This window comes from Haemaphysalis longicornis, unplaced genomic scaffold, assembly GCF_048455015.1.
Source record: "Haemaphysalis longicornis isolate Haplotype H1 unplaced genomic scaffold, Haemaphysalis longicornis Haplotype H1 scaffold_10, whole genome shotgun sequence".
In the NCBI taxonomy this organism is placed as follows: Eukaryota; Metazoa; Arthropoda; class Arachnida; order Ixodida; family Ixodidae; genus Haemaphysalis; species Haemaphysalis longicornis.
In genome coordinates, this window is record NW_027526204.1 from 3249403 (window position 1) to 3277258 (window position 27856).

General features: G+C 49.3%; 1 protein-coding gene across 2 annotated transcripts in view; it reads right to left on the reverse strand.

Moving 5' to 3' along the window:
• Positions 1–620: 620 nt before the first annotated feature.
• Positions 621–27856, reverse strand: part of Kin17 (kin17 DNA and RNA binding protein) — a 61907-nt gene continuing 34671 nt past the window's right edge. Inside the window, exons 9-11 of one of the 2 annotated variants that reach the window (XM_077688781.1) lie at positions 25990–26058; positions 21456–21569; positions 621–1587 (exon numbers count right to left, since the gene is read on the reverse strand). In XM_077688781.1, the coding sequence (XP_077544907.1) occupies positions 1429–1587; positions 21456–21569; positions 25990–26058 (342 nt within the window). In that variant the 3' untranslated portion in view covers positions 621–1428. The remainder of the gene's footprint in view (positions 1588–21455; positions 21570–25989; positions 26059–27856) is intronic. The other variant, XM_077688782.1, reaches the window with a different exon arrangement.

Consider the following 27856-nt stretch of genomic DNA (forward strand, 5'->3'; position numbering starts at 1 on the left):
AGCTGCAAGCCTGTGGCCGTGAGTTGGCGTTGAGTGTCTGCGGTGACAGGAAAGCCGCGTCCTTGAATCTAAGCCGACCCCCGACTTTCATAAACAACTTAAAAAAAAAAAAGAAGTATCGGCCTACATTCGAGTAAATACGGTACCCATCAAAATTATTCTAGGCTTCTGCTTCGCGTGATTCATAGAGCCGAAGGCGACACGTTACCACCACAACCGTCCCAGCTGCTGTGCAGGCCCCAGAGGCCGCTTTCACGTTTCCTGCCTGGAGCAAGGTGGCGGCTGCTGGCAGCCTCAACAGCGGGGCGCCGCTGCCACTGCAGAAGTGTTTTTAGGCCTCCTTGGGCTACTCACCTTCAGCCAGCACAATGCCAGTTCTGGCTGTGGCATGCAAATGGTGCTGCATTATATCTCGGAGGAAATGTATATAACAACACGCACTGTGGGTATAAATGAACAAATTCAGCGCGACAATCAAGAGTGGGCCCTACTGTGTACACCTCATCAAGTTATGCACACAGCAGAGGGATATGTGGGACGCAACCCTATCAGGTCACTGGCATTTTCGTGTTCCCTCTACCATATGTGTTTTGCTTAGGGTAAAAAGCAGAATTCACACACACAGAGTGTTCCCTTTATTTACACACCTTGTGCTGCAACTGCATATGGAGAGATGGTCACACCAACAATCTACTCAGCACACAGAAAATACCGTGACGCTAGAAGCGTAGAAGCAATTTCATGTGCATTCAGAGTAAACAGCTTGCGTCCCTGTCGCAAAGTGGGTTCTCAGTGTGGCCCTGTGGCTGAGGGCCTTTATTCTCCAACACACCCCGGATGTCAGAAATACCCTCTGACGGCGAGGCAAGGTCAAATTAAAGTGGTTCCGACAGCTGTGCATTGTGCATCATCCTCTTGTAGGACAGCAACACTCGTGCACGTCCAGCCATGGCTTCGTACGAAGTGAAGAGACCTGGGGCGGTATTCTCGTAACTGTCCCTTTTGAAAAAGTCCCTTTTGCGTCCCTTTCATCGTGATGTACTTCCGGTTAAGCAGTGGGCCTTTGATTCAAATACCGTAACTGTTCTTGCAAACACATTTTAAAAAACTGAAACCGTAACAGAGTATTTTTTTGTGTTTATTGTTCCGCGAGCGAACCAACATTAAGGCGACGAAAAATCGTCTGCTTCAAATCGTCTGCTCGGAGTAGCCACGGCTCATAGCTCCGCCGGGCTTGCATGGCGTCACATCCGGGTGTTTGCTTTTAGCCAATCAGGGCTCGCTCAAAAGGGACACCTTTGAAAGGGACGCAAAAGGGACAAAACACGGGAATACCGCCCCTGGTCACAATCCGATCTCCCAGTTGGCCCATGCCAGAGACAAACCCCCCGACGATCCAAGCGTAGCAGTGGAGAAAACGCCCTGCAGTCACGAGGGTGTGTGCAGCTTGCAGAAGTCCTCGTAGGGAACCCTGTCCAACAGCCGGCCGCTGATGAGTCCGGCGTCCAGCCGCAGCTTGGCACAGAAGCCTGCCTGGTCCACTTCCAGCAGGGTGGCCTCCTGGCCCCGGTACGCCCCGTTCACCACCTGCAAGGGCACACGCAGCTTCATGATGGCCAGTGTCGCGTTTCCTCCTCTACGCTAGGGTACAGCCGGTCCACTCAATGTGAAAGCTCTCGCAAGTGCAGAGCAGTTATTCACCATGATGGGCTGTGGTGCCGTTATCCACTCACTCTTGCTCGTCACTGCCCTGTCTCATTCCTTTCCACATGAATTCAGCGGAGGTTGGTCCAACGCATTTCAAAGATCCCGCCTTAGCAGAGCTCGCGTGCCCCCTGCCTGAAACTGCGCCATCGGGAGTTTTGTTCCCTTTGTGCTTGCTTTTCTTCCCGCATGTGCCGGTGTTGCACTGCCACTTTTTTTCACTTACTATCGTAAAAAACGAGCGTTCCTAACTAAACGAAAGCGGGCGCTGCCGGTTAAGTACGCATATTTTGCCTCAAATGTACCTGCAGTTTTCTTCGCGCCAAACAACGGGGAGATGCGAGACGAGTGCCAGCGGTTCACGAGTCTCGAACACTTATGACAATATAAACTGCTTGGCTTTCAAAGCCTCTGGGGCACGCCCTTATGACGGTACGCCAGGCTGCTATCTCTTGGGTCCGTTATCTCAGTGCACCGCCTGATTCCATCAGTCGCTTGACATCGGGCATTACAGCGAGCTACGAGGACAAGGCGAGCCCCTAAAGTGCACTTATGCACTTATGCACTTAAAGGGGCCCTGAGATGGATTTCAAAGTGGTTTTGTTTGTGCCAGAAATCTACTCTCCAATTCTTGTAGAAGCAAGTCCGAAAATACTAAGCATATTCGCTCACACTGACAAAAGTTATTACCCCAACAAGACAGAACTATTTGTCGGCTCGGCGGCTTGCGATGACGTAGAAGTCCGACCTCGTTCGAGGCGAACCACCCATTTCATGGTTGGCCGCCGAAATTCGCTTTTATGTCCGAGATTTTCGACGGCGGCAACCAACCCGCATTTGCTTACAGCATCATCGTTACCATGGTTACTTCAGCAAGTGAGTCGCACATGAAACGACGACGCCTTTTTTTTTTTCAGCTAGCTTCAGAGTTCTTACGGACTTTGAGCAAGAGCTACTGCGTATACTGCGATTCCGGGAGTCGACTTTGCATGTGCTTCCCAGCTAGCTTTCTAGTCCTTACGGATTTTGCGCAGATGGACTGCGGGAGTCGACATTGCATGCACGAGAGTACCGTGAACGGCAACTTACTTTTACCATCGCTACATAGCTCCCTGCCCTGGCCGCTTAATACAAGTATGCAGCGTCTCGTGCCCCGCGCGAGGTACGAGACAGGTCAAGTAATTTAGTAATCTTAGTTGATATTGTTTATTACGTTATTCATGCTAAATTATGCTCTGTGGTACGACAAATGACAATTTTTTTCAGATGGGCGAACAAAATCTCCGCCCCTGCTCCTAGCCTCCCACGCTTCAAATGGTTCACATGTGTTTATGAACATGCAAAACTCTTTTACACTTTTAAAATTGTGTTGGGAAAGGTAGGTGTCGAATTATTTAGCGGAGGAGTGAATTCTGGTTAATGCGTCACCCGGTGCAAATTGTTCCCACTAGATGGCAACATCAACATCATGTTTTTTTTTTTTTTAAAGTTCTACAGCAGACTTCTACGACTTTGTTAAAAAAAATTATTGTATTTTCAGAGTTTAATCTAAAACGTCCAAGATTTAAGCTATTTCAAGCATAAGCGAACAGTTCTGGGAAAAAAACATTTGTGTCATGTGCTTTGAGATGAATTCGTCAGATGTCGCCACCTGCCGGAATGCAGAAACCGCAGAGTGCAGTGTTTTTGCTTTCAGCAGCAAAAGACTACGCTTGTTTTCGTTAACACGGTAAACGGTCAAGTGCGCTAAGGACCCTAGGCAGCACGGTTCACTCAGAAGGCCGAGCGCACCAAACCACATTTTCCTGCCATCATGACTTGATGGGCAGGAGTTGTCGTTACAGAGACAATCAGCCGCGACAGCGTTTGGGCGGTTTGGGCTTGAACTGATTCATTCAGCCAGCATGAGTGCACGTGAGTGTGTGCCTTGTGATAACGAGCAGTGGCCAGCGTCGTCCAAACGCTGCGTCAGGAGCTCCCGCCTTCGTCGTCACGGCGCGGCGGGACCCTGGCGCGCCGTTTGCTACAACCGCGTAACTGAAACAACATCGAGGCTACGCTTGAAACACAGATGGTGCAAAGAATCCTTTTGGGTACAGCATCCAAGAAAACAAATGCAACTCTTGCGCTGATCAAGCGACCGCACTGCGGGCGTCGTTGCTCCGGCGCTCACTGTATCCTTGCGCCAAGAACAGGTGAGCGTCGAGCCGGGTGTGTAATTGCTTTACCCTTCGGTATAAAACAAATATGTGCAACTGCGTTAACGCACACACGCACAGAAGATGTTCTCTGTAGCTTTCTGACGTTTTTACGCTCGTAAAAAATTGCTTAATTAAATCGAAGGCGCACTAGCCTGTCACAGATTACTTCAAGAACTAGTCGTTGCGCTCCAATACCATCGACCCCCCAAAAAACCTCATCTCAGGGGCCCTCGAAAACAACCCCCTGCGCCCAACCACCACAGCTTTGGTGTGGTGCAAGGAGTGTGTTACTGTCAGTGTTTTGAACGTGACACGAGCTGCTCCCCTGATTACTCTGCTTTAATCTGCTCGTAAATTACGGCAGTGCTGACAAACAGAGTACGCAAGAAAAACCAGACGTCGCACACTTACGTGCCACCTTTTTTCACAATACACATGGATACAGCTTTATTACTTTGGTGGAGTGATACACTACACAAGCTATTGCCGTTCGTCCTGTCTGGTTGCTATCTTGAATTCTCGCCAAACCGTGCTGTTTTTTCACCATGTCACACTACAACGAACACGCCCAACTTTCCATCCTGCTGCCGCCGTTAACTTGTGCCCGAGTGTAAGCTGACAAAAGTAGTGCAGATAATTTAGCAACATGGTGTGTAAGGCAGCCACATCATTTGGCCCATAAATAACTGGCTCCTTCCTAACGTGGCTACAGAAAACGAGGAATGTGTGCTCTGCATTCAGCTTCAAAGCCCTTTTCCTCGGCTGGAGAAAGTGGGCTGCAGTGGCACACCCACCGAGCGTAGAATTTCATACTAGCAATGTACAATATACGAGAGGGAAATCTGGCGCCACTGTCTAGGGGAGCCGTGCTTGGGCGAGCGTGCCGTCATGTGCCGGGCAGGCACGTTCCACCTGTCCTAGGCATGGCTCATGAACAGGCTTAAAAGTTGGCTCTGGCTGTAAAAAAGCAATAATAGTACTGTATAAGGTTCATCAAATTTGTTTTGTTATTATACAGTTAAACCTTGATGTAACCAAGTCAGTAAAATTCGTAATTTACTTCGTTACGTTGAAATTTCGCTACATTGAAATTCGCGGTTATAATGAAGTGTTCATCCCGTGAAGCGTTTCCTGAAAAAAGAAAACGTGGCGTGCATACACGGCCGGCGCACTGTTTCTGTTTCTATCGGTGCTTAATCGTCTACGCGGGCATCAGCGTGATCCGCATGGAGCGTTTTCTTCCCGCAAAAACGCGCCCTGCAAGCCACAAGCGCGCTGACGCAGCCGCGGAGACCACCCGAGCGATGCGGGTAGCTCCAGCGACCGATTCTAACCGCTCGCTGAAACGCAACTCGAGGGGCATGCGAGAAAAAAAGCGGATAACGTGGGCGAAATTTTCACTGTAAAACGTCATACGCGCCGCTTACGACAGCGCCCATCAAATATCAAATATCCCCAAAAGATGATTCAAAAAGGAAAAAAGAAAAGAGAAGGGACAGCATCATGGTTGTGCTCACGTGTGATGGTGAACCGAGAATGGTTGAGGGACATGTTGGCTCGGTATGCAAGTGCTTTGGATGTGGCCAGTCCAGCTAGATTTGTTACAAGCGGTCCAGGCTACTGGGATTTCCAACTGGGAATATCATGTCAGCAGCTCCTCCACCCTCGGTGCACACATGCCGGCTTCATCTGCCAGATCCAAGCCAAACAGACTCGCACACTAGGCACCGTTGCATAAAAGCTTTCGTGCCTGCTCAGAGAGCACTCGCCCACCCACCAACGCCCACCCACGCACAACACCCCATCCCTGCTGCAGGCCACCCTGGTGCCAAATCCTCACATGCCAGCCAAGGAGGCCCTCTCACTGCCCGCACACCTGAACAACACACTGACCCAGGCTAGACATGGCTGAAAGGTCATTCCACCCCACTCCCGAGTGCTGGAGAACTGACAGCCGGGTTTCGTCCCTACCAGGGGTTGCAGGAGCCACACAAGACCGGTGCTGATATTCTACAGTCCTTAGAAAATGACTCCATCTGCCATCTAGGCTAGCTTTCCCCACACAATGGAGGGTTGCAGCGGAGATGAGAGCCATCGGGAAATCAGCACTGCCCTCTCACTGCAATCGCCCCTTTTGCCAGTTCATATGCCTAAGTCTTTGTCTTCTGGCTTCAAGTTGTTTCTCAGGCATTCACTCAATTTATTGTGTACAAAGAAGCGTTGTGTGCTCAAAATGCTGCTGCTGATCAGCGTTGAAGTCAGTGTGCAGGGCTGGTGTGAGCAGACGGTGGGCAGCTTTTTACCCCTTTGAAATGCCTGCAAATCCAGGCAAGAAAATAGCCAAGACAAAAAATCTGGTCGGGAAAACAATAAAAGCAGCACTTTGTATTTTTAATGATGTCTCAATGGCAGTTTTCCCGGTGGTTTTTAGAGGTCAAGAACAGTACCAAGATTTTTGGGGCATCAAATGATTCACTCAATAAAATGTAACTCATTCCGACCTTGCTTTACATTGACCGCATCATCAACAATAATTTTCTGCCAGAAATTCATGGCTACACACATTGAAACTGCGAAACATAGTGGAAACAAACAGTAACAACTGCTAGTTACTGTTCATACTTTCCTGCATACTTTTTCTGTCCCATTCTCTTGTGTATAAAAAAATTATGTCTCGCAATGGTAACCACTACACTGGATGCTCTGACAAAACATTGAAAGTGACACAGTGCATCCAGTAAATGCTACACTGCATACTAACTGCGTGAGGAACTTTTGACCAAATGTTTTGGGACTGTCGCAAAAAAAGATTTACGTAAGCTTTGAAGCAGTATGCCCGCTACTACCATAAAATACCGAGCAGGTGCCCCCCCTCGACAAATTTCTGGGAGCGGGCCCTTGTTCGGAAGTATTGATGTTCTGTGCAAGCAATTTTCCCTCTTTTGGAAAATTTCCGGCTGCAATTTTGGCCAAAAGGGAAAAAGGGAATCTATTAGATGGAGGGAATTTTCGGAGTCACCAGAATAAAAAGGAAAACAGGTCACTGACCAAGTCAAAAACAAATTGACATTTCGATTTCGGGAGCGCTACGGCTCCCTTGTTCACAATGAAAAACAATGTAGTATGCTACCTGACCAGACGGTATGCCGTCCAACCATCGACTTCATCAGAATAAAAAGAAAAAAAAAAAGCACACCAAACCTCGCATCATTTATGTATTACTCTTTAAAGTTCTATTAACGCTTCGTCTGATTTGTGTTCAAATATCCGAAATCATGTTCCTGCAAGCCAAAAGCATCCAAAACCGCTTCCATTTCAGTTCATGAAGCAAGAGGGAGAATAAAAGAACGAGTATTCAATGAGAAAGAGCATGAAGCGGCGGAGGCTGAAGGGCTGAAGCCTGTTTGCACGTATTCCTGTGCAGTATACAAGAAAGTATTTCGGGTGCGCCTTAGTCCGCGTGCCGTCAACAAGAGCTGGCGCCCGGGCTAAGCTAGAATGACCTCAATTACCCAACAATGTCTCGCTCTTCATACGGGAAGTTTTAACTCGAAGCTTTAAAATGCGAAATAAGCATGCTGTCTGGTACAAAACAAGAAATGTATAGTCAAATGCTGCGAGTGGCACTGGCTAACGCCCAAAACTGAACAGGAATCCATGTAGAGGTCTATTAGCTGCAAAAAGAGAATGCTGGGAAATCTGCAGGAAATTCTTGAGAAACCTGCGGGGAAAAATTGCTAAAATTGGGAATTTCTGAACCTAGATATGGGAATTTTTCTACCAAGTACGAAACATCACTGTTTGGTAGTGCCCCATAATTACTAAACATGGCGGCGCAAAAATGTTAAAGGAGCCATGAAGAGAAAATACAAGTTTGTGTTATACGAAAGATTTCTTGTTTCATAGTGCCCCCAGTCCTTGTCCGAATGCAAACGATGCTTTATGCACAAAGAAATTAATTAATTTAAAGGGACCCTGCAACACTTGTCATGGACTACTAGTAATGTATCTTGGGATAAAGTCTATTGTCCCAAAAATCTCCTCCTGCAAGAATTATGAAAATCCGTTCACAATTAACGAAACTACGCGCGATGAGAAATCGCGCATAATCGTTCCCTCTCAACTCGACCGCGGGCGATGCGACGAAAGCTGCGCGTTCTCTCCCGGCGAGGGGGGCGGCTCGCGGCGTTCTCTTCGGCGGCCTTCCATATATCACATGCCGGGTAGTTTTCTCCTTTTCTCCACAACGCGGAGGGGCCTATTTCCGGTCTGGTGCCACAAAAAAGCAGGCATGGGTGCCTGCTCGCAAGTGCGCGCTCGGGCTGGTAGGGCGTTTTTGAAGCAATAAACGTTTGTAGTCGAGTCGTCCCGTTGAAAGGAAAGTATTGAGCTCATCACTCAAGCTCCGCGCGCACTCAAAACACAAAAGAAACGGCAAAACTGTGCCTACAGGTTCAGGCATAGAAGAGGTTCGTACACAGCGATGACGACGACGGAAATGGGAGAATCTAGCCGCGAAGTTGACCAGTGACAGCCGATCGGGCAGCCATGGCCTATGTGACGTCCCTTAGGCCATGCCAGGGGTTGCATAATGAGGACAACTGAAGAGAGAGCGGTAGGTTTTTCCACGTCTTTCACATCGATTTGCGCGCTCACCGCTTCACGTGCACGTGTAATATTTGGCTCAGGTATTCCTGGCAGTGTAATCTAAACGTCGCGCAGGTTTACTTGCACTGCGCAAAGAGTGTTGCAGGGCCCCTCTAAATTAAAATTTTTATTTTTCCACTAAATCGTGCGTTTTCATGGTCTGCAATGACATCACAGGAACCGACCGCTCTGCTATGGTCCCTAGAAAGATATTTCTAGGGACCATAGCTCTGCAGCCGATTGGGAGTCCTTGTTTGCTGTTAGTGAACCTAGATAGCGCCACCATACCGTAGCAAGCCGTTTTCTGCTTTTGGCAGGGATCAACAGTTCCTTTTTCCGTGGCTTTTCGTTTGTTTTTGACTGTATTTAAACCTGGCTTGTTTCTGTTCACGGAGAAAATAATCGTTTCTTGAAACAGTTCTCGCTTGACAAATATGGTCACGTAAGACACCGTCGCTCGCGTCAATCGGCCAGTGTCATCTGCGACAACCCCAAAGCCCCGCAGTGCTGTGCATCTAAACGTACCATAGTGTGCGCAGTACCAACAGCAGCACGCATCGGTACTTCTATGTTTACGTGTGCTTTCGTAACTTCCAATGTTCGTCCCATCATTCTTACTGATATAAAAAGAATGTGCCCTAAATTTAAGCGCAAACTGCATGTTCGGCAAACTTATAAGTTCTGCATAATTTGCATTTGCTTTTGCCGCCCTCCGCCAATCCCAGAGCCGTCACATGTGACATCGTAGGTTCTGTTGCGGGAAATGAGCTAGTGGGTCGCATCGCCATTCCCTTTTTTCCTAATTATGTAGCTTATTTGAGCGAAGTTTGCGTTATAAGTGGTGTCGTTATGGTTCTAACGAGGCAATCTTTTGAATGAACCGAACTTGTGTTTTCTCTTCATGGCTCCTTTAACCCTCTTACCACCCCAAAAAAAGAAAGAATTGAAGAGGAACACACCTTTAATAAAGATAAAGAAGGCCATGAAGCCTAGGTGTGCTCGCCAACCACGCTGACTGGTCCTGTTAGCCCGAAAACCCATTCTAACCATCGTCTGCTCCATCCTTGGTATGTTGAACAAGGTGCACTTCGGCGTGTTCAGAGTGTGTTCACGGCGGAGCGAAAGGCCTTTGCTGCCGCGGAGGAATCTTGCGGAGTTTTGTGGCTTGTGTTAGTGGCACAATGCATTGTAACGCCAAACTGCTGTTTCTATCACTTGATGTAATGGCTCGATGCAACAAAATTTCTGAGCTGCAAGCTGTGCGCTATTCTCAACAGCTTCTTCAGCCAGCAGCCTGTCATTCACAGCACGCCCTGCGCTTTTTCTCGTTCACGAAACTCAAAGAGAGTGTCATCCACTTCTTCATTGAACACCGACGCTTGGGCTTGCCAAAGTTCTGCTGCAGCAAACTCATACTTTTTGTCAGACTCGCATACCCTTTTTCAATCTTAACCGAAGTGGCGAGATGTCGTGTGCATGCTTTTCTCCGGCATGGCAATGCCATTCCAGGACACACGCGTTTGTGCAGACAGCCTTAATTTACTCGCAATCTTCACATTGTGTAAGGTCTGGAACGTTTCGTCTTCAGCTTCTGGTGATTTTTTCAGCAGCGAATGCAAAATTTGTCAATGCTGGATCGTGTGCTGGTAGCCAGTCGCTGTTCTCCAAAGCCAGCACAATACATAGCTCAATACACCCAAACCTTGCAATAACAAAATCCCAAAACTGCAAAATTCTTGTGGCAATGAACTATTGCCGGATCACTGGCCCATAGAAGCCCATGTATTTCTTATCTCTAGCCCCCGTAACGTTTTTGCACAGTGATCCAGCACGAAATTTGCAGCAGATGGGAGTTGTCTGAATGTTATATACCCACCTAAGGCTAACAGACTGAAAATTACTCCAATGCATTTTGTGCAAACTCAAATTGCTTAAACTTCTGCTTTAGCGCCATTGCGTGGTGTTGCGACCGGGTGGGCCGACCTGGGCCCAGCTCCGTCGCCTCCGACATACGTTTGGTGGCGTGGTGTGATGCGAGCAGTCAGCCGCTGTTGCAACCATGAAGAAGTCCAGAAGCCGTAACTGTTTACTTCATAGCGAGAGGTGAGCCGAAGCCAAAGAACCATGCCCCGACGGGCGAGGTAACAGTACAGGACTCGAGCAAGTGATGATGATGATGATGATGGTTTTGGGTTTAATGGCGCAAGGCCGACAAAGGCAAAGAGCGCCATGACAATGATGAAAGAGATTAGAAAGATTTGTAAAGGAGGCACTAGTTTAAAAAGCTTTACTCAGGGGGCCATAATTAAAGCATAGTGAGTATACTAAGATAAATAGTGTATAGGGTCATATTAAAACAGTGAGTGCAAGCACCTAAGGTGTAAAGTCTCAGGTTCCACCACTGTTTTAAAACACATAAATAACACAGGTGAGGTTATGGTCTATATGATATGTATTTTAAAAAGTCTACATCTGCTAGGTAACTAAAAACTTTTTTGTATGGGAACATTGGATGGTCTGATAAAAATAGTGAAGGGTGCAAGGGAATGTTATATGTGTAGGCTTCATTAAAATGACGTTTCCTTTCAGTGATGCACATGTCACAATCAATAAGTATATGAAGGACAGAAAGCTGACCCCCACATCGATGGCACTGTGGCTTGTTTGCGTCTGTTAAAAGGTATGAGTGTGTGATGTGTGTGTGGCCAATTCTTAATCTGCATAATGCTACCTCTACAAATCTGTCATGTTTTTCAGCAGGGGGCTTTTCTATTTTGGGCTTAACGATATGTAGTTTATTCTCTACTTCTCTGTCCCATTGCTGCTGCCAGTGGTCCCGCAGCTTCCTTCTTACAAAAGGTTTCAGATCTTGATATGGGACCTCGTTTACGTCTATGCTGCTTCGAAGGGCGGCAGCTGCAGCACTACGGTCAGCAGCTTCATTTCCAGCAATGCCGCAGTGGCCAGGAACCCAGCAGACTGTGACGAGTTTCAGGCCATAAGCCGAGTAGAGAACTCTTAAAGGGGCACTGACACAAAATTTTGAAGGCGAGATAACTTCGGAGATAGATTGGTGGGAACACATATACATCATCTGCAAAATATCAGCGGTGAATGCAGCCTAGAACATATTTAAAATCAATTTTGAAGTGTGCGAAACGCAACCGAGCGGCCAGCAGAGGACCATGCGCAAGTGTAAATAAACAACATCCAAACACGTCACGAGTTTGTGTTTGCCGTTTCCGCACTGCCGGCTCGCCGCTCCAATCGGAGGGCCTGAGGGCGGAGCTTCTGCTCTCGAGAACGAACGACCCGATCGTTGGCGGCGGAGCCGCCGTGATTTCGTCAGCTCATCGGGCAGCTGGCCGCGACCAAAGTTCTACAGCGATTCCAGGCACTCTGTTTCTATTACTGTTTATTACCATTGGATGCGGAAACGCGCGGAGGCACGAAAAGGCCACTGAGCAAGCCGCACGGTCACTGTGCAGGCGGCGGCCACGGCCGCGAAGTGGCCCACGCCGGCGCAGGTAGCTCGAGTGATAGCTTGTTACCGCTGCACGAAATTGTCCCCAAGTCCCGACCATGGTGGCTTACATGAGAAAGGAGTTAATGATGCCATGGCGGGTTACATTAAAAATTGTCATCTGCACCGCTTACGAGAGCGGCACTCGAATATCCGCCGCAGTGCTAAGCCGAACACATCTGTAGGCGGACCTGTAGGCAGACCGGCCGGCTGCTCCCAGCGCGCGTCTTGCCACCCACCGTCTCGAGCGTCGCGCGTCGTTCGTTAGCCGCGGTAGCATTTGCACTCGCAGCGCCTGCGTCACATCCACGGTCGCTTTTTAATTAGGCGCCTCACGAGATCAGTACGGGGGGGCATTCGCAGAAACTGCCGTCGATGCGGATTCGACAGTGCTACGGCGGCTCTGCTCTGTAACTGTGATATCCCTCCCACGGTCACGTGGTCAGCTTTGTTCACACAAAATCCACAAAATCCATCGTTTCGCGGCACTCGCTGAAACCGAAACTGCGACTGGCCGCATTGAAAATGCCTCTAATTAAACAACCGTCGCACGCTGAAGCAAATGAGGTTTCTACAGGTTATAAGTAGGTCACTAGCTACTTATCGCAACAAAAAAAACAAGATGCAAAATTTTTGTGTCAGTGCCCCTTTAAAACACAATTAAAAGTGGGGTTTCTACTGACCTTCCGAGATGAAAGATTTGAGACGACACTCAGAGAGTCCGTGTATATAACTGAGTTCTTAATTTTGTTTTGAAGAATGTGGTTTAAAGCCAGTAGTATACCGTACGCCTCTGCAGTGAATATACTTGTGTTCGTGTTCATCGTTTTGGACACATTAAGTAGGGGGCCATTTGCAGCACAGGATACGGCTGTGGTAGTTTTTGAGGCATCTGTGTAAAATTCAGCTGCCTTGTATTTGTCTTGGAGGAACAGAAAATGCTGAGTGATGACAAAGTTTGGTACATTTTTCTTATGTATTTCTCTAAAGGACATGTCACAGTGAATTGGGAAAGTGTCCCACGGAGCGACCAAATCATAAACTGAGGTACAGTAGACATCAGTGAGAGGAACTTGGAACTCGCTGACGAGGTGTGAAACTGCCAGCGGGAAAGGTGGAGCTATGGATGGGCGGTTTTTGAAGAGATGATCAGTTGTGTTATTTTTTATTATGGTATTCAGAGGGTGTTCCTTCAAAGAAGTCATCTTTGCAACATACATCAGAGCAGTGTAGGCGCGCTGGTACCCTAGAGACCACTGGTTTTATTCGACATGAAGGGATGCAGGGGTGATCCAGCCATTCGAACTATTGGAGCAATTTTTGGAGCTGAAGAAATGTTATTTTGGAGCACTATTGTATCAAAGCTTGATTTTGGAGCAGCTTGGGAGCAGCACAAAACTTATGTTGCAGCTTCATTTATCTGGAGATAAAGAAGGCTGGCAACCATTCAGGCAACGCTAATTACTTCCCCACAGTTCTAGACTCTGAAGCTAGTAACTAAAGCACCAAAAATGTGTGCCCCCACAGCTTTTAGACACCGCTGCAAGTGAAGCAGATGACAAGCGTTTCTTTAACTTAAAAAAAAACACCAAGTAATCATTACAAAAACTTACTGATACCAAAAGGGGGCCCATTTTATTTACAATATAATTATTTCACTATCTCAAACATATTGCACTGATTTGTTGCTTCTTGCCGTTTCGTTCAGTTCATCCAGCTCGGAGGGTCCGGCTCGAAAATATTTAGACAGAAAATATTGCACTTCACACACATCACACCATACTATTGCTTCTTGCTTGCCTTCTTATTAAGTTCATTCAGCTCGGAGAGGGTGTGGCTAAAGCCAGAGTTGCCTTCTGCTAATAAAGCCTGCCCTGATGAAATAATGTTTTCAGCCCTTTTCAACAACGCACGGCATGAGATCCCCTTTTCTTCCAAATTCCACCTGAGCCGCTTTTCATTGCCGACATCAGCACCACATTCCCGGCCACTCAGGCGGTGGATAAGAGCAATATGAAGGGGCTTTATTTTCAATACCGTCACGCGGAATGAAAAAACAAACAAAAAAAACAAAGAGAAACCCGCTGCGAAAATCCCAAACGGCAGGTTGTTTAAACTTACGCTGATGCAGTTTTGGCTAGCGCTACTCCACTGCAGTAGCCCTAAATATAAGGCCGCCAAGTAATAAAACGATTCGCCGCGAGCGCAGAAAAGAATAGACTCTCGTTTGTGCATCTTGTCACGAGTGGCTGAATGTCAATCGCTAGTTTTCTACAAGCGATACTGGCGATACACATGAAGTAATTCCATTATGCTTGTTTGCAGCAGTGCGGGAAACCACTCCGTTGCGGTCCACGCCACCGGAGTGTATGCATGCCGACTTGCCGAATCACCATCTCTGCTCCGAAGCGGCACCGTGGCTGTACTATTGCTGCACTGTGGCTGCACCATGAGCAGAGCTCGGCTGGGGCAACCGAATAATCCAGCGCACCGGTTCCTCCAAGTTGCCAACCTAGGAACCATCGTGCTGGTTAGCGGCAGAATGATCGTCTCTCGCTTCAGCTGGTTTGAGGGGACAACTCTCGGCCGAAAGACCGGGTTCAAACGGTTCGGAGCATTTGGCGCAAGTAAAACACCACTGGGCGCAGCAGGGCGCAGGAGAGTACAATTGTAGCAAAATGGCGCAAATGGCGCAGCTGGATCACCCCTGAGGGATGGAATAGGACTTGTTCGATATGCCCCTGTGGCCACGCGAAGCCCCAAGTTGTATACTGGGTCCAACATTTTGAGTGCTGTTTTGGTTGCAGACTGGTATACAATGCAGGCGTAGTCTATTCTTGACCTAAAGACAGTATTAAGAAGTGCTAGCAGACATTTTGTATCCGTACCCCAGGACTGATGAGATAGTATCTTTAAAATGTTCATTGTTTTCAGGCATTTTACTTTTAGTAATTTAATGTGTGGTATGAATGTGAGCTTGTGGTCGAGCAAAATACCTAGAAACCTGTGTTCCTTTTTCACTGGTATGGGCTGACCTCCTAACGTGATACAAGGAAGAGGCTGTACACCGCGTATCCTAGAAAAGACAACAACAGCACTTTTATCAGCGTTAAACTTAATAAAACCATTTCTTTCAGCCCATGTAACCAGCCTGTTGACACTTAATTGGATTTGACGTTCACATATCGACACATTACAGGATTTAAAGCTAACTTGGATATCGTCAACGTAGGCAGAGTATGAAACAGTCCGAGGCAGCACAGTTTTAAGAGAACTCATTTTAACAATGAACAGTGCACAGCTCAGCACTCCTCCCTGGGGTACGCCATTTTCTTGAACAAATGTTCTAGATAGGGCAGTCCCCACACGGACACGAAATGTGCGATCAGACAAATAGTCTTGAATAACATTGAGTATATTGCCACTAAGGCCAAACGACTGCAAGTCCAATAGACTGCCATATCGCCACGTTCTATCGTAGGCTTTCTCCATATCAAAGAACACAGAGAAGCAGTGCTGTTTATGGACAAAAGCGTCTTTAACATACGATTCAAACGCAACCAGATTGTCTGTAGTTGACCTCCCAGACCTAAACCCTGCCTGATTTTTGTCTAGAACACCATGAAACTTCAGAAAGTAAAAAAGTCGCCGGTTTATCATTTTTTCAAGGAGCTTACACAAACAGCTGGTCAGGGCAATAGGCCTGTAACTAGCAGCAAAGGACGGTTCTTTCCCCTCTTTTAGAAGAGGTACAACGATTGCCTCTTTCCATGCTTTTGGAAAGCGGCCTTTCTGCCATATTTTGTTAAAGAGAGAGAGTATTGTGTAAAGTGTGTCAATGTGTAAGTGCCTGATCATCTCATAGCTGATTCTGTCAGCTCCAGGGGCTGACTTACCACATGTGGACAATGCAGTAATTAGTTCGGGCATCGTAAATGGTGCATTGTATCCTTCATTTGAGCGTTTGTTCACACAAAGGGGCTGGCGCTCAGCTGCTTTCTTGTGCTGTAAGAATGTTTGTGTGTAATGAGAGGAACTGAATACGTTTTCAAAATGTTTGCCGAGAGCATCTGCTTGGTCTTTTATTGTGTTACCGACACTATTTACAAGGGGAGTAGGGTTGGTATTGTAGCCTTTTAGTTTCTTTATCCTAGTCCATACTTTGCGAGAGTCTGTGTAAGAGTTTATAGACGATATAAACCTTGTCCAACTTTCGTTTTTTGCTAAGCGCCGTGTCCGCTTTCCTTTGGCTTTTGCCCGTTTAAACTTGATCAGGTTGTCTGCCATAGGATAGCGGTGTAACAGTGCCCATGCTTTATTCTGTTCGGAACGTGCACGCTTGCACTCCTCATTCCACCATGGTCTAGGTCTGGGGAGGGTTTTAGGAGTGGTCTCTGGAATGCTCTTTTGAGCACAGTCAAGAATATGGGCCGTAATAAGTGAGCTGGCTGCTTCAACATCTAAATGACTTATTAGTGAAGGGGTTAGCCTGGAAAGTTCTTTGAATGTTTTCCAGTCAGCTGCATGTTGTTTAAAAGTTCGAGGCGAATCGGTGTCTTGGGAGTTATTGCTTGTAGCTAGTAGTTTCACAGGGAAATGGTCGCTGCCAAAGGGGTTGTTAATTACTTTCCACTCACAGGTGGGCAGTAAAATTGCGGAGCCAATTGCCAGGTCTACTGCAGAATATGTGTTGTGGGCCGTGTTGTAGTATGTTGGATGTTTCTTATTAAAGATGCAACTGCCAGATGATGTGATGAACTTTTCAATTAGCCGCCCTCGCGCATCAGCTCGCGCAGATCCCCAGAGAGGGTTGTGGGCATTAAAATCCCCAATAATTAAGTAGGGTTCAGGTAGCTCATTGGTGAGGTTTTCGAATTCGATGCTGGATAGATGATAGTCCGGTGGAATGTAAAGAGAACACACTGTTATTAGTCTATCAAAAATTATGGCTCTAACGGCAACTGCTTCAAGTGAAGTTTGTAGCTGCAGGTGTTGACAGGCAACAGATTTTTGTACTATTATTGCCACACCACCAGACGGATGGTGGTAGTTCAGTCTGTCTTTACGAAATACCGTATTTACTCGCATAATCCTCGCACTTTTTTTTCAGAAAAGTCAATGCAAATTTAGGGGTGCGAGAATTATGCGGGGAAAAAAAAAATCCGGTGCACAGTGTTGCCAATTTGCCTTGCGCCAATTCCGCTAAATGTAGCGGTCGTTTTTTGTATATGTAAGCTCAGTGTTGCCAACAGCAGCTATTTCTTTTTATTTTATTATTTACAAGGTAAACAGTCTCCCGTCGATCAGCGATCATGAAATTGCCGCCTTTGCTTTCTGGCGCGCGCCCTATCTCGTCGCCGTATGTGCGTGCCCTACTCCAGTAACGCACGTTGAAGTCGGTGACGCCGAAGTGCCTGCCTGCGGCACGATTGCCGTGTTCGATCGCGTACTCTTTCGCTTTCAATTTGAAAGCGGCAGTGTAGCTGGCGTTCCTCCCCATGGCGAAGCGGCACCAAGCACAAAACAAAGAGATCAAAAAGTTCTCAAAATGGCAGCGAGCTATCCACCACTGATGCGAGTGACTCACTGACTGCTGCCGCTCAACAACAGGACCACGACGGCGACACGACGACACGACAGCGGGCTGAGCGAACACCGTCTAGTTGCGCGCACACGAAACATGCGCGAAATGGGCTCAAGGACAGTGTGAGTAGTGTGTTAGGGCGCCTCATGGAGGAAAGAATATCCTCCATGGGGCGCCTGTTAGGGAGTAGCCATGCAGGTTAATTGTTAGGGCGCCTGGATGGCCTTGGATACACAGCGCTCTCCGCCGAACGGAGAGGCTGCGGGGGAGGGCACGCGTTGGAGAGCGCGGGCACCATGCGGGTTTCGCGAGCGGGCAACTTTCGCCGCTGCAAAGTTGGGGGTGCGAGGATTATGCGAGGAACCAAAAAATCAAAGTTTTGGTGGCTCACATTAGGGGTGCGAGGATTACGCGAGTAAATACGGTATAGTGTATTGTGTTAAAAAGTTTGTCTGAGATGGGCGTAGGTGTGTTTCTTGGAGGCACAGTATGTTTGGTTTGTGATTTGAGAGTATATCATATATATCGTCAAGGTTGTTCAACAGCCCCCTACAATTCCACTGGATAACACTTTCAGCAGCCATAAACACCAAGAGAAGAGAAATACAGATCATGAGATGTTCTTTTTCCATTAAAAGGGTCATTAGTGAGGGAGTTTTGTTTTTGGGGCCCTTTCAGTAGTTTACCTAGGTCGCCGAGTTAGGTCCCGGTGTAGTGATCTTGGACGACTTCGGTTTGTTTGATTTACCCCGACCAGCGGAGCTGCGGCGCTCCGGTTGTGTTTCAGAAGCCGGTGTGCTTGGAGAGGCATCCATGGCCTCATCCAAGGTTTCTGAAGGAGAAGTGTCAGTGGAGACACTGTTTGTGCTAGAGGCCGCAGCCACAGCACTGGACATTGCTGCAACAGCAGTGACCGCAGGAGCAGCCTTCTGCTGTTTTGCAGATGCCCGGGATGGAGCCAGATCACTCATCTGGACTGAGCTCGTGCTTGAGGCCTTAGGCACAGCACCAGAGCTCGTGCTGGAGGCCTTAGGCGCAGCACTGGAGCTCGCACTGGGGGCCTTAGGCACAGCACTGGAGGAGGGTGTAGCAGCAGAAGCCACGGGAGCAACTTTCTGCTGCTGAACAGGGGGCTGTGGCGGGACCAGGTTGCACTGGGTGCCCGCATCCACCAGACGACGCTCCACCCCCCGGCGAGCAGCGTCTGCGTAACTTCTGCCTGAAAGCAGGGCATGCTTCAGGTGTGCTTGTGCAAAGGTTAGGTTTTCGGTAACTTTGAGTTGGATTATTTCTTTTTCCTTTTTGAATGCGGGACATGCACGCGAGTACGCAGCGTGTGGTTCACCACAGTTTGGGCATTTCACTTGTTCTTTTTTGCACTCATCACTGGTGTGGTCAGCACGTGCGCAGTGAGCACAGGTGGGTCAGCCACGACAAGACTGAGTTCCGTGGCCATACTTCTGGCACTTGAAACACCTTCGAGGACTAGGTATGTAAGGGCGTACTGGACAGGATATGAAGGCAGCATGGACGGATTCAGGAAGCGTTGGACGGTTGAAGGTCAGAACAACATGCTTAGTTCGAATTTCCTCACCTGCGCGACGCATGGTGATCCGCCGCACAGCCGTGACGCCCTGGTCCCTCAGTCCCTCAAGCAAATCCTCATCTGTCTCGTGAAGCAGTTCCCTCTCAGAGATCACGCCCTGCGTTGTATTCAGGCTACGATGTGGAGTGACCGTTACTGCAAGTTCAGCCAGGGTGTTCTGTTTTAGTAGGTTCTGACTTTGGTTCTTTCGTTGCACTTCTACCAGCAGATCACCAGAGGCTAGTTTCTTTGCTTGGTAACCCCGGCCGACAATGCTTTCAAGGCACTTTGCAATGAGGAAGACAGATTTTTTGGCAAGAGGTGCATTTTCGTCTTCGGAGTGCATAACAAGGTATTTTGTGAAAGTTTCACTTTGGGAGACTGGTTTCAATTGTGTTACCTCGGTGTGGCCCCTTTTCGAAGGCCGATCAGTTTTTTGGGGGGTGATAGAAAAAGCCATATGAGCATGGAATCAATTCGGCGGCAGAGCCGGTCGCCCACCACCGAGCCCAACAAGGGAACGTGACATTAAAGTACACGCTAACCGTTACCCTGCCGCTATAACCCTATACATGGTACCAAGGTAGATATCCTTGCACAGGGTTAACCCTTGCCGCCAGGAAAAATGTAGAAATCAGGAAGGAAGGAGATGACAGGACAGGGGTAGGAGGGGAGATAGGAAAGTGAAGGACTCGAGCAAGTGACAGCAATGATTCACTGCTCAAACAGGAATGGGTTATAGCGCTTGAGCGGGGTCTATTCATACCCAAAGCGCTAACGGTCAAAACAGCGTTCCCTCTAGATTGTGCACGAATGTCACAGAAACACACAACACTCTTTCCAGAGTTCGTGAGCAGTCGGTAGTAGCGACGCACGCTGAGCCCGAGAGAGGGGAGAGAGGAGGACTCCGCTGCGATCGCGGGGCCTCTGTGTCCTTGAAGCACGTTGAGACGTGCCTCGCCGGGCCGGCAACCGTCGAAGTTTGAAACGCGCCGAAAGCGAAGCGTCTGACCCGAAGTTTGTCGAGATGTGAAAAAATGAGTCACCGTCACGGTGGGGCTCGCTCGAAAGGCGCATGTAGTGGCTTCGCCACAAGCCGAGGAGTGATGAGACGAAGCCCAGCGACGGGCTCAGTCCTAACAGTGGCCTCCGCCATTTTTGCTACAAAAAATTAGTGCCTGCACCTGGGGAGTCTTGCAGGGAAACCACCAGGGGGCGACAGTGCTATCCCGAACCAGCACGGTGGTGACTCCTGGCATGGGGTCAGCCAACAGGCTAGCGCTGAATAGCACACAAGCGCTCAGTGTGCTTGGTGGTGCCTCATGATTGTAAAAGCGCTACTTGAAAATGACGACGAAGGAAGAAACACAACACGAAGCGCCGTCGTCGTCGTTTTCAAGTAGCGCTTTTATAATCATGAATCTGAACCAACAAGCCCCACTGGCAGTTCTTCTTGGTGATGCCTATATGCTGTGTGTAGTGATTGACATGTTTGCAGTCGACGTAATGCCTCCGCCAGCCCAAAAATGGAAGTTTTTATTGCTACAAGAACGGGTGCCATGGTTGCCCAAGTCAGTGGCCTGAGTAAAAAAAGGGAGGACAGCACCGATAAGTCTGAACTGCGTACCGCCCATTCTCTACCGTTTTGAAAAGCAAGTGTTGGAGCGCTCAGGAATGGTGCATGTGTGCAGAACAGAGTGACGGCTGCGGCCTTTGCGCACATTGACACAGTGGTTTTTGGTTGTGTGAGCAGCACGCAAACAATGTGCCACTGTCTGGCCAAGTGCTTCTACACAAGATGCTGGCACGCTCAAGCACGCTCCGCCCTGAGGGCCAAGGGGAAAAATGTGCAGAGCTTGTGGGATGCGAGTGACACGATCTGCTTGTTGCTATGTGCGCTTGGCGACGACAGCATGCAACGAAACACTTCGTACAGTGCAAGAGCTAAGCCGTGAAGTCGCTGCAAGGCAAGGCTCGGCAAACTAATCTCACCGACTTTCGGAAATAAATGTTCGCTTTGCCGACCACTCCGCTGTCTTATACTTTTCATTCTCGCGGCAACAAAATTCCTGTAGAAGCGAATTTCTTGGCTTTCCCCGGCAATAGTGGATGTTTGGCTGCAACCCATTTTTTCCCCATCTTCGTAGGGCCAGTGTGGGCATTGTGCGAGTGTGAGCCCACTCAGGGTCAAAGGTCAGCAGAGGTGCCCACCTTGACCCGCCGTCCAATGTTTGGGATGACCGTCTCCAAATGGCTCTGGTCCAGCCGCAGCACGTCGTGCGTGTCCAGCATGCGGACGGTCGCCACGTACCGGTCCTGCACCTCCTGCACAGTGTCAAGCACAACGGGCGGGGGTCCCATGCACCACACAGAAAGGAATGGAGGCACACGGAGAGCTGACCTTCTGCAGAGCCACAGAGACAAAATGGAACTTTGCTCAGCTTGAAAGAACTAGCTTTGGGTAGCAGCAACACATTAGGCTCCATTCAAGGCATTTTGTTCACCGACAAACGCAAGGAATGCTGAAAAGCCTTCAAATTTCGCACTACAATGACGCAATCTGGGTAGGGCTGGTGTAACATGCGCCAGCACTCAGGACACAGCTATCAGCGTGTCAACTGCACACCAGCAGTGAAGTGATGCGATCGAGTGGAACCAGAGGCCCCGCCATCGTCGCCCAGCCATGCTTCTCGGCAGTGGCACAAACAAGATTCGGTGATGCCACAGAGAAGGCTGGGGAAGTTTTCCCCTCACAGTGTCTCCGTTATTTTGACGAATTCACAGCACAAAGAGCGAGGACACCCAGCACAGCGCCAACTTCCAACTAGTTTTATTTCACGTACACGCACATATAAGCATCCACAGCCTACCTGCAACGACTTCCCACTCTCACCGCCAATGCTGACGTGTTGCAGCCATGCGCAGAAAAGTTGCCTCCTTATCTGACAAACTTGGTGACGGCACGCTCACGCAGGACAACCCCGCTTTACTAATCAAACCTGCCTCTATTATTTCTCTTACATTTTGTTCCTTATGTTTCGAACGTACCCCACATTGCTCAAACCGTGGCACGCAGCCGCACTCATGGCATTGAACAGAAATGTGTTTGAGCGATGTGTGGTACACTGGAAACATAAGGAACAAAATGTATGAGAGGAGAACGTCCCATGGAGAACGTCTTTCTGCAGAAGGTGAATTTCCTTATTTTTTAGAAGAACCGATGGTTGGCTGACGCATGCGCCATGGCTCTCCGATGCCATACTGAAGGCTTCTATAACCTCCCTGGTCATCCTGCTGTGGCAGCATGCCAACACTGTTGTTTCATTGAACAGGGATTCCCATTGGCATTTTTTGCAGTGATCGGCCAAATGCCCGGGCGCTTGTAGCTTGGCGCACGCATTCTTATGCTCCTGCAGCCGCTCGTTGAGGCACCTTCCCGTTTGTCCTACATAGGACCTCCCACAGTCCAACGGAATTTTGTAGACGACCTTTGACTCGCACCCCACGAAGGGGTTTCTGTGTTTCGCCTCACAGCGTGGGCGTTCAGCGTCATCCTGGTTCACCCACTTGCACAGTCTCTTCAGCTTGTGTGGGGCGGAAAAAACAACTTTAACATCGCACCTTTCGGCAACCTTTTTCAGCCCGAGTGAGACGTTGTGGATGTACAGAATGACTGCCAGTGGTCTTCTGTCATCCTTCTTCTCTTGCTGACGCCCAACGCCGCGTTCAACCTTTCTCCGGCAATTCTCTGCCACTCCCAAAAGGAGGGGTTCTGGAAAGCCGCTTTCTTTGAGCCGCCCGATCTGCACATTCAGGCTTTCTTTTACGGCGTGGTGGCAAGATTTTGACAAAGCCTGCGCTGTGGCTAATCCTCGTTTGACCACTTTAGAATGCCCAGAGTCGAGTGGGAGCAACTTTTTCTGGCTTCTGGTCAGGTACTTCCAACACACGTGGCCACCTTGCAATGTGAGGGTGACGTCCAAACACTGGAGGCTCGTGCGTGAATTCGAGGCCTGCATGGGCATCGCTAAAGGCTTCCAAAACCTTCGCTACTGTGTCTTCTCCCAGTCCTCCCCACGGGAAGCAGCACACGAGGAAGTTGTCCACGTAACGGAAGCAGCGCGTGACCCCCATCTGCTTCAAAGCGGGCTGCAACATGCGGTCGCCCTTTGCCAGGTATATATCGCAGAGTACTGGAGCAATGCACGATCCTATAGCTATGCCTCCCTTCTGCGCGAAAACACTTTCTTCGAAGCACACCCGCAAAGCAGTCAGGTAAAGTTGAAGTAGCCCTAGAAAGTCACTGGCGGCCATCCCGCACTGGTTTTGGAAGCGGACATTTCCGTAGGTGTCAATACATTCCTCCACGGCTTCGATGACGCCTTTTTGGGGTACACTATAAAACAGCTCCTTCATGTCAATGGAAAAACAGTGCAAGGGCGGTGCCTGCTGCAGGAACGTCACTAGCTCCTGAGAGTTTCTTAGAAGGCATGGGTCATCTACTACGTTGAGTGTGGTGAGGTGTTGCTGCAGAAACAGTCCTCGATGTAGTCCTTAGGATCAGGCCCTCTTTGTGGGTCTTCACAGCAAAGAAGACATTGAGGCAAACACCTTTACTCCCTCTCACTTCTCTTGCTAACTTCTCTTGTCCCACACTTTCGCAGAATGAAGCTGCATGGGACTGCTCCTTTGTCAGAGCTTTGCCGTCCTTGCACTCCTCCTTCGTGAAGTTTTTGAGCATTGCTTGCATGGCTTTTTCTGCATATTGCTCTCTGTCGAGGACCCCGAACTCCCCCGCTTTGTCTCCCAGCAGCAGTCGGCAATCATGCTGTCTCAGGAACTTGACTTTGTTTCTGCCACGCTTCTCTTGTCCGGTACCTTGCGGGTCGCTGCTTCTACTTTCCCCACAGCTTTCCAGGAACCTGCCTGGCTATGTCATGCACCATGGCTATCAAGTCTCGCCTCTGGGGGAACGGCGAACTTCGGTCCCTTACCCAGCAGCTCCGCGGCCGTGGCAGGCAGTGACACACCAGCCAGGCCTTAACACAGATAGGGTTTTGTGTGGTGCTTATGAATGTTTCTGCCTCTACGTTTATGTTTCCAACGTTTTTCGATAGGGTCGGAAAATAAAGGCCAGTTGATAGTTGCGCTTTCGTAAGTCTGCATCTTGTGTTCCGCCGTCCTTCGTCTTTTAATTTCAATTTAGCGCAGTGTTTTTACAAGAAATTTGGGCATTAGTGAGTGCTACTGATTGCTATGCCTGCAGTTGTGTCCTGCACTGTTGGCAAGGTTTGTTGTTACCACTTGTACTAAAACAAAAAAAATTGACGATACCAGAGAACCAGAGGATACCAGCTGGTCAAGTCACTGTTTCCTGAAGGGAAATGGAGAGACAAGCCACTCAGTGAACACTCATCATGGAAAATGAAAGGCCAACTGCACTCAAATTTCACCCCAGCCAAATTTATTTTTACTGTCCCCCAAATCAGCTGGGACACGAGCAGCCCCGTGAAACGCCTCGCTGATCAGTCAGAAGCGTTTAAAAAAGCTCCACCGCAGGGCACGCTGCACCTGCAGGCTGATCACGTAAACAGCCATGACGCGCCTGTGACGTTCCTCTGGCCAGCGACGCAGCTTAAGAACCGGTCGAGCTCTGCTCCGCACGCTTCACCCATGTGCTGCCGCGTGCGCGCGTAGAGCTTGTGCACAGACTTTCTCCCGAGCTGGTGACCGTCCGGCCGCTCGCTGGACAGCTGCAACATCACTGCTATGGCCACGCTCTCCTCGGTTTCAAAATCGCCCATTTTTGCTGGCCGCTTGCAGTGTCCATGCACATATTTCAGCTGTTGTATTTTGCATGCTGCTTTCTTTGTAAGCAGACTATACGGAAATAGGGTTTTCAAGAGTCCGAAATTTTGAGTGCAGTTGGCCTTTACGCAGGGACAAGACTGGGAGATTGCACTGGCTGGCAGTGTTTTGTAAAAGCCGCTTATGGACTGCAGCGCGCGTAGCATCTGCTTCTTCCTACACTACAGAGAAAACACAATGCTTCGTTTTGCATGCTGGTGTGCGGCTCTTTGACTGATTGCAGGGTTTAACGCGCTGACGCAACGCAGGCGCGGTGTGGGGCTCTGGCTATCTCTACACAGTGCTCAATGTCAGTGTCCAAAACCAGGCTGACTGTATGTCTCCTTTGTTTTCTTGCCTTTGAAGGCCAGCGACAGCACAGGTACTGAACTTCCCCCCCTCTGTAAAAACGAAGCCGTCAACTCTGTTCCGCGTATTACAGCTAAAGCCGCACAGAGAGAGGGGCCCCCAGGGGGACACACGAGCCCCGTGCCTCAGCTCACCTCCTGCGCCCCACGATAGCAGCTCCGGTGGGGCCCTGTGCCGACAGAAACGCCGGGGATCAGCCTGGGCTACAGGCGGCTCGGAACAAGCACGCACGAGTGCAGACGACACATCGCGCGAACGAGTGTGCAACCTGTGCAAGTGCAGGTGCGTACTGCGAGTACGGGGGAGTGAAATTTTGAGGCTGGGACAAACCGAGTGCAGACTGAAGGAGACAAATGGCGAGTCGGAGCGTGTTGTCTCCGCTCCTACTGGCCCATGGCTGGCAAAGCACACCACTGCACTGCACTAGTCAGCACTAGGCTGCTGCTGGATTTGTATGCCGCCAACCAAGCTGTTCTAGGAAGCCTGTTGCCAGCAATGCCGGCTGTTAAGGCCCCCCACGTGCACTCACCTCGACGACGCCCTTCTTCTTGTAGTACTTGTCGCCCAGCTTCTTGGCCATCACCTTGACAACAATGTCCTGCAGAGAGAGAGAGAGAGGGCCCTGTTACCTCTGGCCACAAGGGGGCTGCTGCTGCTGCCGACATTTCCCTGCTGCGGTAGACGGAGGTGACATCTGCACCACTGCAATGCCGCATTTGGCTGCCTGTGCTCACACACGTCTGGGGCGACTTGACGCACTTTCGCTGACCGCAGGAAAGTCTGACAAATCGAAGTCATCTTCTGCGTCCATGCTGCTACCATCATGCACAGATTGAAGCTCTGTTACATTGGCATCCGCCATTCACGCAAAGCATTGGCGAGCAGCGGCCACGCCATAACTGAAACAACGTGCACTCATCTCCCCGCCGGTGAAGGACTTAAAGATCCCCACGCGGCAGAAAAACAAAACTCGAAAGCGAAACTGATAAAATACTTCCTTTTTTACCATTTGAATAGCGTTAGCAGTCCAGAAGCGCTCAGAGAACGCCAAAATTTGAAGCTATATTCATCGATAGCACACTATCGATGGGAATAGGCGTGTTCACGAAGGTGTTAAGGAGGTCCGTGTCCCGCTGTAGTTGGTAGCAAACAGCTAACGTACTCTGCAAACCTCTGCGACTCTGCATCTGCTGCGCCTGCTTTTTATCTAAACGCACCATTTTATTTCGTTCAACACCAGTTTTTAGGAACTCAATTTTTTGTGCACTCTTACAGAGTAATTTGTAAATAGAAAACTGCGTCGTAAATGTTTTCTGGTGGAAAACCTCAATATGCACAGCCATAGCTGCCTTAGGCCCGTTTTGATCCTACGCAATCCTGTTCCACAACTACCCATCATTCCCACTGAAGTGTAAGCACCGTCTTGGAGTTCGCGTTGACACTAGCACCAGATTCCTCTCTAGTTATTATCGTATAAAACTCCATGTTGCCAGGGCCACACACTATGGATAGGTTGGGGTGGAAGCCAAATACTGCAATCTCGGTCATACGAATCTCGAGGGGCGGCAAAAATATTCGTATCACCCGAAAATTCGTATCATCAGAAAACGAAAAAAAAATAAAATAGTGCCGCGCATATCACAGGCGGCGGCAACATGGCGTCGGCTCATGCCGTGAAGAGGTGCAAGTAGCTTCAGTGACCGCTTGTAACCTTTTGTTAAAACGCAGCTCAAGGTGTAAACTAAATTGCTCATGTGGGAAAGGAGCTCACAGTGTGGGAGAAAACTACGCTATAAAATGCCATCCGCGCCAAATATCCGCGGAGGTGGCCCAGCCAGCTGCTGCGAGCGCTTCAAAATTGCCGCCATGAGGCACACGTCTCCCCATTGGCGCAAGTCGTGAGGCTCCTCCCACTGCCGTTCGCGGCAACCAAGGCAGAGGCTCGCGCCGGGGTGCCGGCCGGCCCGAATCCTCAAGGCGGGAGGTTAAAGAACGCGCGCTCATCGTCGACGCAACGTGCGTGCACGAACCGCATGCGATTCGTGTGCATCGGCGTTGCGCGCGCGATATTACGCTCGCATTGACAATTTCGCCCCCGCTACAGATTCTACCTCGCTCGGAAAATGACGCGCGACGCGCGCGGCAGTGGGAGGGTCCTGCCGACTTGTGCCAATGGCGAGGCGCGCTCTTCATGGCGGCAGTTTGAAAACGCTCCGGACAGCCCGCCGGCCCCGCCGGAGATGCCGGTTGCGGATATTTGATTGGCGTTTTTCCTAGCCGTGCGGACGATGCTTTATAGTGTAGTTTTCGCCCACATTATCAGCTCATCTTGAAGAGCGGTCAGAAGCAGTCGGTCCAGCTACCCGCACCACTTCGTGGCCGGTGATGCCGCCATG